The sequence below is a fragment of the Rhipicephalus sanguineus genome, chromosome 2, assembly GCF_013339695.2.
Source record: "Rhipicephalus sanguineus isolate Rsan-2018 chromosome 2, BIME_Rsan_1.4, whole genome shotgun sequence".
Classification (NCBI taxonomy): Eukaryota; Metazoa; Arthropoda; class Arachnida; order Ixodida; family Ixodidae; genus Rhipicephalus; species Rhipicephalus sanguineus.
The window spans coordinates 147,069,167-147,083,432 of record NC_051177.1 but is presented as its reverse complement, the minus strand read 5'-3'; the positions used below and the strand labels follow the sequence as shown (position 1 = coordinate 147,083,432).

General features: G+C 47.2%; 1 protein-coding gene across 1 annotated transcript in view; it reads left to right on the top strand.

Moving 5' to 3' along the window:
- The first annotated feature begins 751 nt into the window (after nt 1-751).
- LOC119383776 (glutamate receptor ionotropic, delta-1) overlaps nt 752-14,266 on the top strand; it is a 45,604-nt gene continuing 32,089 nt past the window's right edge. The window contains exons 1-3 of the mRNA XM_037652075.2: nt 752-794; nt 13,747-13,847; nt 14,172-14,262. Coding sequence (XP_037508003.1) covers nt 753-794; nt 13,747-13,847; nt 14,172-14,262 — 234 coding nt within the window. The 5' untranslated portion in view covers nt 752. The remainder of the gene's footprint in view (nt 795-13,746; nt 13,848-14,171; nt 14,263-14,266) is intronic.

Below are 14,266 nucleotides of genomic sequence, written 5' to 3'. Positions count from 1 at the left end.
AGGCAACACGCCCACCTGCGCATCTGCCGACTTTGTTGATGCTGTTGCTGATAATTAATTATGCCTGAGCGCTTTGTCATGGGTAGGCCTTAAAACCAGCCACTCGTTGCGCAACTCATATGTGTTGACACTGTTGACACGCACACATCAGAGAAAAGTACCATTTGTTTTGTTCTACGACAAATAATACATAGGTGGTCAGGTTAAGATCACCGTGCCTGTTGTGGCATGAATAGGCTTGTGTTACGAAGCCTTGACAACAACTTTCAGACTCGCTGTTCAGGTTGTGTGCACTCGTCAAATCTATGTGCCGTAGAAGTCCAAGTCAAATATAGCAGTGCTTAGTGGCTTCAAGCCAGCTCATTTAGCAGCTAAATGAATTCGTGGGGCTTTAGGCCTCAAAGCAATTACACGGCGGCTACCACAATCACACAGCACGGCAACACTACCATTCCCAAATGCTCTGGAATCGGGCGTTGGCGCTGCAGTGCGTACAACACGAGCAGTAATTTATTTCATGAAATGCACTCACCTAACTGATGAGCGCCTGAAGTTGGTCGATCTTAAAAGTCAAACTTGAAAGCAGCTTAATTCATTACTCCCACATCTTACCACCCATTCACTCGGTTACTCCTTTCTTCGGGGCAGAGTTGCGAGTAAGAGTATGTCTAGAAGAGAGATGCTTATAGTGTGTAAGATATAAATTATCTTTATTTCGCCTAAACTGTGATCGTGTGTTCACTTTCCCACAGATGAATGCCACGCAAGATGTCCTGAAGGTTTCCGTCGTATCTGTAAGTAAACAAAGCGCCATCAGGAGCATAATTCGTGCGACGCATGTGCGTCGGAGATCTTTCTTTGCAGTTTTATGTCACCTATATTTTCGTGCTTTACAATTAGAGAAGCTCGGACAAAAGTGCGCAGTTTCAAAATAGGTGGTCAAGCAGAGGTGTTAATGGGTTCCTAATGACGTGTAAAAAAACATGGCTGATCCCTCCGTCATAGGAATCGGTATAACACGAAAGTGAAACGTGTCTTCACAGAAGTAGTGCTTATTGTGTAGTGATATATGATGAGCTTGCACAATGTCTATTCGTGTTTGGCAGCTATAGCACCGTTTGACGTGGATGCACCCATGTTGACAGCATGTCTCTATCGCGACGACTAACGCCCATGATCATGAATCAACCGTTGTGGTAGCTGACGGTGTGAACATATATTTGGACACAGCGAATCGTGAATCCCGCGTAAGGATGATATCAACAAGCTCCTAATCAACACTTGTATCCTGTATGCACTTCTTCAAAGCGTCGTCAATTAAGGAGAGAAACGGCACTGTGTGCGCTTTCTAGTAATGGGTAGCCGACGCCTGTGTTCATGCATACTTATAACACACACTGCGCTTCAGCAACACGGAAGGTAGAGGTTCATAGCCTGAGCCGCAAACGCGTGCGTCCCGCTGGCCTCTGTCTCGCAGGCGCTGCTCTCGCTCCACCAAGGCACGACATTCGCCGTCGAAATCGCGTCCTTTCTGCAACGCATATTGCAGCAGTTTTGTTAGTCGGTGCTCTGCGGCGGAGAAATCCCGTTGGTGCACGTGGAAGCTGCACTACTCCGATGAACCGACGCACGCTAACACGAAGCCAAAGGCAAAGAACGTAACTGCGTCAAGGGTACCTCGGCGACGCCAGCGCGGCCAGTCTATCTCTCTATCGAGACGCTTTAACCATGACCTCCAATATCACGTGCAATCTCGGAGTAAGCGCTAGTAAGTGTCGATCGTGAAGCATTACTTCTTTTCACATCTCACAGACGGCGGCACCACCCCGCTCCGCCCGCCGCGAAAGAGAATGTGTGAAAGATATAAGGCGCGTTCGCGCCGTGTCTAGCATCTCCCGAGTTAGTTTAGTCGGTAGGGCATCGGGCGCTTGCCATCGCGGCCGCAAGATCATGGGTTCGATTCCCAGCGGGGGATCTTTTTCTTGGTTTTTTCTTTCTCGCCCGTTGGCGTCCATTTTATCAACGTCATATCCGTCACGGATGTACTTGGTGGACCCCGGCATAAAACACTTTCGTGTTAAAATGAGAATGCTGTGTCAAGAAGTCGAGTAGCCAGATGAACATGATGCAAGGCTTCCTGCACCACTTTTTTGGGAATTTTTTGTAGTTACTTAAAGGTATTAAGTGTAGACGCCATGCAAAGTCGTAGTCGTGGCAAAAACAGGCAGTAAAAATCACAGACATTCCATGAAAATTCTTTTTATAAAAGCCGGCCCGGGCACACAATATCGTCACCGAATAAAATGTCAGCATGAGTAGGCAGATACCTTTCACGTACTACCACTCGAAGCGACGAGATCTCACCGGGTATTATGTTCTCGGCGGCCCAACAAGTTCTCCGGTTAATGCAGCGCTAATGTAGTTTCTGTGTAGATGTTGGTGTAGTTCGAAATCCCGCGTAAATCATGCGCTAATGTCGTTCTTACGTAAGCCATAGTGTAGTTCTAAATCACACGCTTAATGCAGCTTCACTGTGGTTAAACCTGAGAAAGTGCGTAGCGCTGTCAATCCAGCGATTCCATTGACAATCGCACGGCTGCCGAGGCGGTGGTACCCTTTCTTGCGCTGCGCAGGTATCAGCCGGATGCTTCGGAAGCGTTTTATTGCGACAGCAATTATATGGACACTCTCGGTTGGTTTTTGCAGTCGCCGTCGCCGGCATGCTCCGTATATATATATATATATATATATATATATATATATATATATATATATATATATATATATATATATATATATATATATAATGTCACGTGATTTATTCACGTACAAACTGCTAGAACGCCGAGGGACGTCAAGGGCGAAGATCCAGGCAAGCGCAAGCTCGGGGCGCGTGGCTGTCGCTCGCACTGTGGCTTGCTCTCTTCGCTCTTCGTCGTCGTCACGTACTGTTCACTACATTGGCCCCTGGTGAATAGCGGAGCCATCCTAGCGACCTAAGGCGTTGTCAGTATAGCGGTTTCGTAATAAGGCTTCAGGCGGCTGACATGGACGATTTCCCGACCACGACGACGTAAATCGTGGGATGCTGTGAGAGGCTCAACCTCATAATTGACTGGAGACGTGCGAGAAAGAATGCGGTAGAGCCCCTGATATCGGGCACGTAATTTCGAGGAAAGGCCAGGAGTGCTCGATGGGATCGAGAGCCAAACGAGGTCACCAGTCGTGAAAGTAGAGAGAGGTCGGTCGGTGTCGTGCCGTAGCTTCTGGTGGCCTTGGTCCTCGGTGGTCAGCGAACGGGCTAATTGTCTGCAATCTTCGGCGTATCTGGCAACGTCAGAAATCGCAGTATATTCAGACGAGTCCGGCGTATTCGCAATGCCCACGAACTATAGGTGGCGCGCCGTGCTTTTCAAGATGGCGCCAGGAGGAGGGTCAACCCGTTTGTTAGCATAGGAACAGATAGGACGTGCGGACGTACGGCCCGTGCCACTTTCACCGGATGAAGTCATGAGCCGCGCTCAATTGGATATGAGACTAAAATACTTTCCCAAACCATGGAAAGTGCAAAGTACACCCCCCCCCCCCACCTAATCATTTGCTGTGGTGTGAAAGGTTATATTTCAGCTCCGTTACCGTGCATAACGATGCTTTGCGAAATCCTGTGCGTGCTACATAAAACTGCATGAACTAAAATTGACGTATGAGCTGAACGGCACACAGAGGTAGTACGTACCGAGCCTGCCTGACGGATTTGCCGCAGTAGTAGGCCGCCAGCGAGTAGCGTCATGCATCGCTGCAGCACGGGTCCGCACGTTTAACGTGGTTATGGTTTGCAAACATAATACGCCGCCGTCATTACTTGTGCAGTCGGAAACGCGGTATTACGTCTTCAAAGGAACACGAGCATTTAACATCCCATTCAGTAGCGCTTGTGTCACAGCCATGCTGAGACTCTAGCCGTGTGCAATTCACTTCACTCGCATGTTGCAGATTCGATCAGCCCGATCCAAACGTGAATATCGAAAAGAATGCACACGTATGCTTTTCGCAACGTCGAAGAAGTTAGCCGAGAGGCGTGGATTGTGGCCGTGACTGCACGTTCCATCGCTCTAACCATTTCGCTTCGCTGGTCGACTTCGAGCGTGTTGGCGATGCGGCGCTCCATAATATCCACAATAATTGTGATACATGCAATGCACATTGCACAAGAGGAACTATGCTTTTATTCTGATCTCGCTCAAGGATATTATACATTAAATACAATCAAAGTGACTTACGAGCGTGAAAGAACATTAACGCACGAGGGGACGTGAAGTGCAACTCGCTCCTCGGGAGTTCAGCTGATCGTTCACCGTCGCTGTCACAGCTGTCACTCTCGGTGCTTTCACAGTCTTCAATGTCCAGTGAAAAATCCTCGTCGTCAAGATGGTTTCTTTCAACATCACTGCAGAAAGCAATCCGAAGAAATTCCTCCGCCGAACGACTGCGACCACTCCGCGTCACCACATTTACAATTAGAGAGACGTCTCTGGGCGCGAAGAACATTATGCTCTCGGATCGGTCAACGAGCAAATCGCTTGCAGTGTGCTGCCACCTATCAACAAACGTACAAAAACAAGCGGCGCAGCGCTGGCTATGAAACCAACACCAACACACTGGCGAAGGACGGTGTGGAAAGAGTTCGATCCACGAAAGGCGTGGAGCAGACGCGTCCTCGGATGATTGAAACGTCGCTCGCACGATTAGTAACAGCGCTTTGCTTGCAAAGGATAGAGGCCCTATTTTAATGTATCGACAACTTGAGATCGCTGAGTTTTACAAGAGCACATCGCGAGCCTGCGCGACCTCCCGCGTACAGTGTTATGGGATTCATGCTCTACAAGAAACACTGACCAATGCTATATGCAAGTAAAACAGGGTGAGATTCAACTGAATATGTCAGACGATAACATTTAACTAACCTACGTGGCTACAGAAAGCCTCGCGAAGCTGATAGTATGCGTACGCTGTGGGCTAGCATTGAAAGCGCGAGTTGCCACGTATTTTCGCGAAAACTTCGCGTCTCGCAAGAACGAATCAGATTTCTCATGTCACGGAGGGCCCGGTTTGTTCACTGATGCAGGGAACATGCAAAGCCGTAGTGTTCCTTCCTTGCCAATGCTTTAACACTGAGGTTAGCACAGCCGAACAAGGGAGCGACTGCGTAGTGCTGCCATTTTATCGTCTACTAACCCTCCTCGAGAGGACGCTCCTTAATTCCGCTTGGCGGCGCGACAGTCTATGGGCATTGCGAATAGGGAAGCACAGTGTCCAGCGTGCAGGACGGGTCGCGTCCGTATAAAAGAAAGGCGAGAAACCGGTTGTCGCTTGCGTTGTGGTGTTGTACGCGTACGTGACGAAGGGCAGGACGGTGTCCCAGTTGGTCTGGTCTGATGCCGTGTACATTGTCAACATATCACCTAGTGTGCCATTAACCCATTAAAGGGGTCATGAAGCACCCCTTGGGCTGATTGAAAAAACACATCCTGCGGAAAGCTGACACGGCTATGAACTGCTCTGCCAAATATTACAGTCGTGCGCGCCGCGTAATGGCCACAAGCGGAGCGCGAAGTTGCCGTTTCCCCAGGCACCCTCTTTTCAAACAGAGGCCAGTTCTCACTCTCGTCGGTGGGCGGGGCGTCTGTCCGCTGTACGTAGCAAGAGACATAGCATGCTTATTGGCCGATAGCCGACGTAAATCGAGAGCGGCGTTCGGATCAGATGCGCTTCTTGCCGCAAGGTGCCGCTACTTGCCGGCGCCGCACTCCTCAGTACACGGTAGCCGCACTCGCGCAAGCGAATCACAGCGGGAGAGCGATCGCGTTTCATGACGCGCGCTGGCGTAACTTCTTTCCCCCATGCCATCCCTCCCTGTCTAGCTTCCAGTGCGCTCGCCGGCACGAGAAAAGAGAGAAAGCGCTGGGAGCGTGCGCCAAACCCCCGTAACTCCGCTGATTCTTGACGGATTCGAGAAATTTTTGCGGCAATCGATTCGGGAGGCAGTACACTCCGATACTGAGGCCATTAGATCATTACTTGGAAAAGTGGTTCATGACCCCTTTAAGGCCCAAGCAAAAACTGTTTGTTGAATGTAATTGAAATTTCGCGCACTTGTCTAACCACAGTAGACAAAAACATCTGGCAAGTTTCATAGCGTTACATCTATTCCTTCAGAATTTATGATACTGTACTTTAGAAAGTACGCTGCGCTCTTGCGATAGCAATGCAGGCTGGCTCGGCACACGAATAGCCAGCATTCTGGGCCCTTGCTATACTAATACAAAAGTTGTTTTGGCGCATGCAACTTGTCGAAACAGCGACGCATCATGCAAAGCGTTGCACCACAGTTTTCGCAGCATCATTTCTATTTATGACAGACAGTGCACTTCAACCGTTTTTCAATATTCTTGTGAAATGCCCACATGGATAGAGGGGACTGGCAGGCACACTGGACACGGAAGACCTCTTGATAGTTCTATTGTGTACACGGCACAGGTAGTGTCTTGCAAGTGTGCAGGTGAATGACAGCAGTCGACTCATAGAGGGTCTGCTAACCTCCAGTAGGTTGGCAGATCCTCTATGCATTCAGTGCAGCAATGTTGATGATCTGTGTAAATAGGTGCTTCCATCTCATTTTCCCACGAATAAAAATGCTGAAGTTATACGCAGCTTGATTGTGGAGGTGAATCTCTCCCATGCCAATATTTCTCTAGCTGCTGACGATGTTTCGTGATGGCACTACGTTTTTCTTTTGAGTTGATGATCATCTGCTTACAGAGCGTAGTGGCTCGACTGTGTCATAGTTCATCGCCATAGCAACTATGCTATTGTCTTTGCCCTTTACGAAAAGAAACTCGTTTCCCGGATCAAAACAGAAGCAGTCTTCCCAATTTCTTTCGTTCCATCAGGCAGAAGGCATTCATTCGCACAGCCGTCTTCCCCCTCCTCCTCAGCCGTTTGAGAGGCTCTCGTATATCCCTGCCGGCATCTGTTGCAGTCTCCCGAGTCTCAAATGACCGTAAAAACGGCATTCTTCTGAAGAAAATACCTGGTTTGATCTCTGAGGCAACCTACAACGCAATGCACATGTAAGCTCTCACAAAGGCCCAGTGTACTACAAAAAGTACACCAACATTTGATTACCTCTCAGAGCAAAACTGTGCACTACAGCTGATTCTTGCGCTTCGCCGTGATTATATTGTTCCTTTTGAAGCACAACCAATCTGTTTTTTTAATATATACAGTGTCAAACCTTAAAATATTTTAGAAAATGTAGTAGTCGTCACATGCGTTCGACGGGCGCTCGTTTTCCAAAAGTTTAACAACTCGTAGCACAGAAAAAATTGACCTGAGTCAATGTGTTCGATTAGGAGTGTCTTGCTGCAACCTTTAGCATCAAAAATGCTAATCAGAAAAATTAGAATATTAGATAGTTTATTTTCTATTCCAAAAAAATGAAGTGTACTTTGTAAAGTACGCTGGGCGCTAATGGGTTAAATCGTTCCGTGAGGCCATTCGTCTGCGGATGATATGCGGTGGTCATTCGATGAACGATGTTGCACTGGACGAGCAAGGCCTGAATAGCGTCAGACAGGAAAACACGCCCTCTGTCGCTCAAAGTTCACGGGGAGCACCGTGGCGAAGGACAAAGTTGCGTAAGATAAAAAACGCAACCTCTCTTGCGGTAGCCGTTGGAAGTGCTGCAGTCTCTGCGTAACGGGTGAGGTGGTCCACACCAACAATGATCCACCGATTCCCAGAGGAAGTCGGGGGAAGCGGGCCATATAAGTCGGTGCCGACGCGGTCGAATGGACGTCCCGGACAAGGTAGAGGCTGAAGTGGACCGGCTGGGCGTTGAGGTGGAGCTTTACGCTGCTGACAAGCAGTACAAGCACGTACGTACTTGCGCACGAACGTGTACATGCCGCGCCAGTAGTATCGCTGACGCAAGCGGTTGTACGTCGAGCGCTTTGCAGGTCGTTGTGAAAAGCAGTGCAGACTTCTGTGCGCATGTAGCGCGGGATCACTAGCAACCACCTCCGACCGTCAGGTGCGTAATTACGCCGATAGAGGAGGCCGTCGCGGAGTGCGAAATGCGTGGCTTGACGACGGAGAGTTCTTGACGCTGGACGAACTAATGAACCAGTCAGAAAGTCGACGAGTTCGGAGATCCACGCATCCTTGCGTTGCTCCGACGGCATGTCTGCGAAGTCAAGGGGCGTCAAGACAGCTAACGTGGCTGACGGCGAAGCTGTGTCAGACGGTAACGGTGAGCGGGATAGCGCATCAGCGTCCGAGTGCTTGCGGCCGGATCTGTACACAACACGAATGTCGTATTCCTGCAGCGGAAGCAGAATATATATACATATATATATATATATATATATATATATATATATATATATATATATATATATATATATATATATATATATATATATATGAGGCAAAAAGAAAAATAATTAAGAAAAATACTCAGGACCCAATAAAGTTCTATGTCTGTCTGTCTGTTCCGACACACGGATTGGAACGCGGATTCGCTCCGCAACGCGCGGCGTTATATGGCTACGCCACGGAACGTTCGTTCCCCCGCATACAAGCTATTTATATACACCACTTAACGCTGGCGATACGCAGATCTAGAGGGCATTTCAGCGTGTTTTCTGCATTACCAGCGAGATGGCGCGAAGGGCGCGCGCGCTTTAAAGGTCGTCGCCCCTCTCGCTGTGATGCACGCGCTCCGCTGTACTTTGCCCCATACGGGGCGTTGTCGCCCGAGGGTGCGTGCTTATCTCATGATGGGGGGCGGTTTGCTCGTCTTGCGCTTTCATTGGAAAGGTTGCGTTGAAGTTACAGAGTGCACGAACGTTACTTCGCTCGCTGCAGCGGCCGCATTTGCGAAAGGAGCGCGCTGCTCAAACACAAAGAAGTAACTGGGACAATTGTTAGTTCGCGCTCTTCCTGTGTATACCTGTGCGCTCGTTTCGTGCGTCCTTTGTGTTTGACCAGCGCGCTTTAAAGGAGTACTGACACGAATTTTAAAGATTTTTCGCATTGTTGCTCTAAATAAAAATACTGTTTTCGAGAAAGCTAAAACGAGTATTGTGGTGCCTGGGAATGCATCGTATATATTTTAATTACCGCTACCTTAAAAAGACACTTTCGGTTTCGATATCGAGGGGGCGGCTTTCTCAGTGACGTTTCATGTCAGTATGACGTCACGGGGATACAGAAACTCGCGACGTACTAGCGGCATATCCGTCATCTGCTCGTGGTGCACATAAACAACGATGAGTGAACTGTCGTCCAGTGACCCTGACAGCGATTTCGGCGATTTAGGCTCCATGCAGGACGCAGAACTCGCAAACTCGGGGGAACTGTCTTGATTCGTCGGGATAATGTCCATTGCAGTGGCGCTGGCTTGCAGATGCTCAGCGACGAAAACTTCAAAGTCAAATTAAAATATTTTATACGTGTTCTCCGACACCGGTGTGTGGACAGCGCTGACACTGCATACCAAGGAAACGGAAAATGTCTCTTTTGCGATGTCTTAAAATCGTGTCAGTACTCCTTTAAGTGTCGAGCTGTGACAGTTGTTAGTCCGCGCTCGTCCTGTGTGTGTGTTCTTTTAGTTCGTCTTTTGTGCTTGTGCAGCGCGCTCCAAGTTTCGAGCTGCTTACCGTTCTTCGCGTGACATTTCAATTTGTCGCTATCGCATTCACTGCTTCGGCCTTGCGGCGAAACTGTGACTTTTTTAGTGATTTTAGGTAAATTATGTGCGATTAATTCTTGGTTATTTCGGTAGCTTATAATGTTTTAGACCTTGTTGGATTATTTTGCACTGGTTTTGAGCATTGTTAGCCTTGTTTTAGGCCTGTATTTACTGCATTGGTCACTACTTGACCATGCAACATGAGACGGTGGACGACAGGCAGGGCCTCTAAGGTGCTCCACACTTAAAACACCGCCGCCCTAGAACACATTTTATGGGAATGCGCGCATGTAGATGAAAACGCAGTCTCCTTAGAACGGCTTGTGGCGCAGTGGAAAGCCGCGCTGATCAGCTCACGTCTGCAAGAACAACTATGGGCCATCCAGCGAGCACAAGAGGCAGCTCGAAGGCACTGTTTCTACACCGCCCCTGGCTCGGCCTAGGCCCAGGCCTGAATCCACTGGTTTCAATAAAAATGTTTCAGACCCTCTCAGTCACTCATTTTGGGGTGCTGTTCAACGCTGCGACGGGGAGTACAGAAATATTGTAGTGAGAAAACGGCACGCTATAGGCACGCACGAGAGCAGTGGGCAAGTTAAGCCGGTGTGCCCACCGAACGGAGCTGTACAGGGTCCTTACTTATGTTTACGAGCCAAGGTGCACATCGATGTAACCAGGAGCCCGAATTAACGAAAACTTTCATTTGTCAGTGTTCTTGATTGTCGGGCAGCCGGCATCGCTAATTCAACACCTCCATTACCTGCCGTGGTAGATTAGCGGCTAAGATGTTGCGCTGCTAAGAATGAGTGCGCGTGTTGGGGAATATTGTGGAATTATTGGGGAATTTTGGCATCTAAGACAATGGTATTGTTATATTTTTGCCTCTGGTTATTATGTCTTTGATACGTAATATACATTATAAGGTACTAACAAAAGGAACTGAAAACCATGTGCTACGAATACACTGCCTCTTTTTTTTTTATGCAGTAAATTCAGTCGGTTTGTATTGCCTCCATAGCAAAATAATGCAATGGTGGGACTAAACCTCAAAAAGCGTTTTCTTGACTAAAACAAAAACTACTTCGATTAAACTTTCTGTGGACGAAGTTATGATTCTCAATCGTATGCGCTTTTCTGCTAATTTTTTCTTGGACCACCTTAGGGTGCTACAGACGTCTGAACATAGGCCAATGTAGCGTTTTTTCCAAGTTCAGGATTTTATTTTAGGGCCTGTGCGCCGTACACAGGCAAAACAAAAACTTTAGGAGATAGTAAGTTTTATGGAGAGTTCTATAAAAATAATTGGTGCATTTGGTCTACAATCGTCTTTTGTAAAAACATTCCCGAAAACGCTGCAATTTACTCAATTTTACCTAAGCGCTAAGGAGCGAAAAATATAAAGCTACTCTAAGCATCTGTCCTATGATAAAAGCGCGATGCTCTAAAAACACAAAAAAACAAGTTTCGAATGAATGCGCGAAACAGTCCATTTATAGCGAATTTTTCTTTCGTACCTGGTTTTCCACCATATCGAGAAGTTCAAATGGCGCTCACGTGCCCGAAAAATTTTTGCCGCTCAAAACATTTTGGGAAAATACTGTAGAACTAAAACCTATATGTACGTAATTTTCTCAGATTTTTTTAGAGAAATTGATTTTTGTCGAGCGCCGCGACTGGGACAGTTGGTGTGGAATGACCCCAATAGAATGCTATCCTCTGTTCGATGCTAAACAGCAGGCGCCGGCAGCTCTGAGGAGAGCGGGCACAGGCCTCTATATAACTAGAGGGCGCCTGAGACAAAGGCAGGTTCGCTCTCCACCTGTAAACTTTCCTTGCCACGCACGACTGCAAATTTGGCCGAGAAATTGATAGCAGTGTCTGCTATGTGTTTTCTCTCCAAGTCCGAGGTGTGGTTCATGACCTCTTTAAGTTCATACCAAGAACCCCAGGTGGTCGAAATTAATCCGGAGTTTTTTATTGCGGTGTACCTCATCATTATATTGTAGTTTTGGCACACAAAGCATAGTAGTTAATTTTAAATAACATCACCATGAAGTGACGAGTGGTCTTATGAAGAGTTTCTGCGTAACAATTTTTTTCTTTTCGTGTGCGCATACGGGGTTGGGAGACTATAGGAGCCAGAACGTAACGCTGACGAATTAGCAGGCCGTAACTGTGCATGCTCGGCAGTAATAATAATAATCTTTATTGGACATTTCATAAGAAAGTAAGACACATATCAGGCCTGCCAAAGCCACATAGGGCTTGAGCGGCAGTGCCTGGCAGCAGCGGAAAACACCAATCTTTGAAGTTATACATTTGATTATATAACAAGATGAAAATAAAATACAATACGTCACAGGAGAGAGAACAGCCACTTTCCTTACGACGATAAATAAATCATTCGCCTGAGAACCTTTTTTAACTTATGTTTAGTCCGGGTGCGCAGTACACTTGGAGGCGGCTTATTGAAGTGTAGAGGAACGTAGCAATCTCGTACTCTTTTTCCATATCTTGCGTGACGCCTGGGTACTAAAAATGTATCTTTGGGACGCAAACAACGTGCAGGAACGTACTTTGTTTTGGAACTATTGTTCCAAAAGTGCCTAATCACTGCACTTCTCATTAGTAACACATAAGGTTTTAAAAGCATCCTTTTTGGCATTGAGGTTAAGGTCGTAACAAATGTTTTTTAACATATGACCGAGAACAGAGTTTACCCTCATTTGCCAGCGCGCCGCACAGTGGCCATATACTGTTACGCCGTACCTTACTACACTGTAACCCAAAGCATGTACAATAAGTTTTCGAATGGAGAGAAGCATATAGTATCTTAAATTGTACAGCATGCACGATACACCGCGAAGACGTTTGCATACATAATCTACGTGAGATTTACAGGACAGATCACTGTCAAAATACAGACCAAGGTATTTCACGTTATCCACATAGTCTAAGGAAGTACACATACAAGGATAACAATTGGAATCGTACATCTAATTTTTTAAAGGGTTGTGAAAACAAATCAGCTTTGTCTTAGACATATTAAATAAATTAAATGAAATTAATTAAATTAAATTAAAGTAATGCATAAAGTTGGTTGACTGAGCTATAATGACAGTGTCATCTGCAAATTCACATAAACCAACCGGTACCACGCCAACCAACTCATTCACAAAAATGTTGTATAACAGTGGACTAAGGATAGAGCCTTGCGGGACACCGGATTTTATTAACAGGAAATTGCTCTTGGCTTGCCCAAGCGAAACTAGCTGGCGTCGGTCATGTAGAAAATTTCGCAGGAGCTGCAAGAATGCGCCATGGAACCCTAATAAAGAGAGCTTGGTTAACAAAATGCCATGGCTCACGCTATCGAATGCTTTGCTCACATCGAGAAGGATTGCGCATACAAACTGATTACGTTCGAATGATAAGTTCAACACGTCAGATAAATGTTCGAGAAGCGCTTGCGTACCTTTTCCTGGTATGAACCCATATTGGGAAGGGTATAGTGTACCGTGCTTGTCCAAAAAACTTGTCATAGTCAGGAGTAAATGCTTTTCTAACATTTGAGAAAGGCAAGAAATCACAGAAATAGGGCGGTAGAAACATGGTTGCGAGGCCCTACGTTTTTTGCCATCCAGGGCCAGGGGCGTAGCCAAGGGGGGGGGGGTTGGGGGGGTTCAAACCCCCCGCGAAATTTTTCAATTTTGCTTGCGTATATAGGCACGCACACATACAAACAGACGCACGAACATACATCAAGTATGGTTGAACCCCCCCCGAAAAAAATTTCTGGCTACGCCCCTGTCCAGGGCGTTGCAAGAACATGGCACAAACACCCAGAAAGTCGAGTCGGCGCTTGTTTCTCTCGCGGAAAAGACGGGAACGACCTTTGTTTCGACAACGCCACGAAGTGTGCAATCGATTCCTAAGCCATTTTCATCTGTAGCCGCCATACTGGTATGACCGAAGTTCTATCCATTGCGCAGTGGCCTCCGTACGTGAGGATCGCTTACAGAAATGGAATACCGATTGTAGTTGGGCCCATGGGTCAGCTACTGGATGCTCTCACAAGCAGTCTCAACATGACGTAAGTTTTCCACCGTCTTTTATATCAATGTCCATGCGCGAGGACGCGCTTTTGCCCTTTGTGACTACAAACCATTAAGGGCGGCTGAAGTTGAATGTCGAAGTAGGTAAACCACAGTGCATGTGCATAGCCTTTCAACGAAATACGCTCGTAGGATGCTTAATGGCAGGCGCATGTGCTAGCGAACATCGCCGAAATCGTCTTGTCTTGTTGGCGGAGTGTTGAACGAAGTTTTTCTTTGCCGGATTTAAGTAACTTAGCTGGTTGGTGACGTATACATGCCGAGTGTACGATAACAACTGCCATTTTTGACACGCTAATCAGATACAAGGCAACTGTTCCTGCGGACTGGCACGTGGGATTAGCCCTTCCGAATGGCACCTGGACTGGAATGGTCGGTCTCGTGCAGCGGAGGGTAA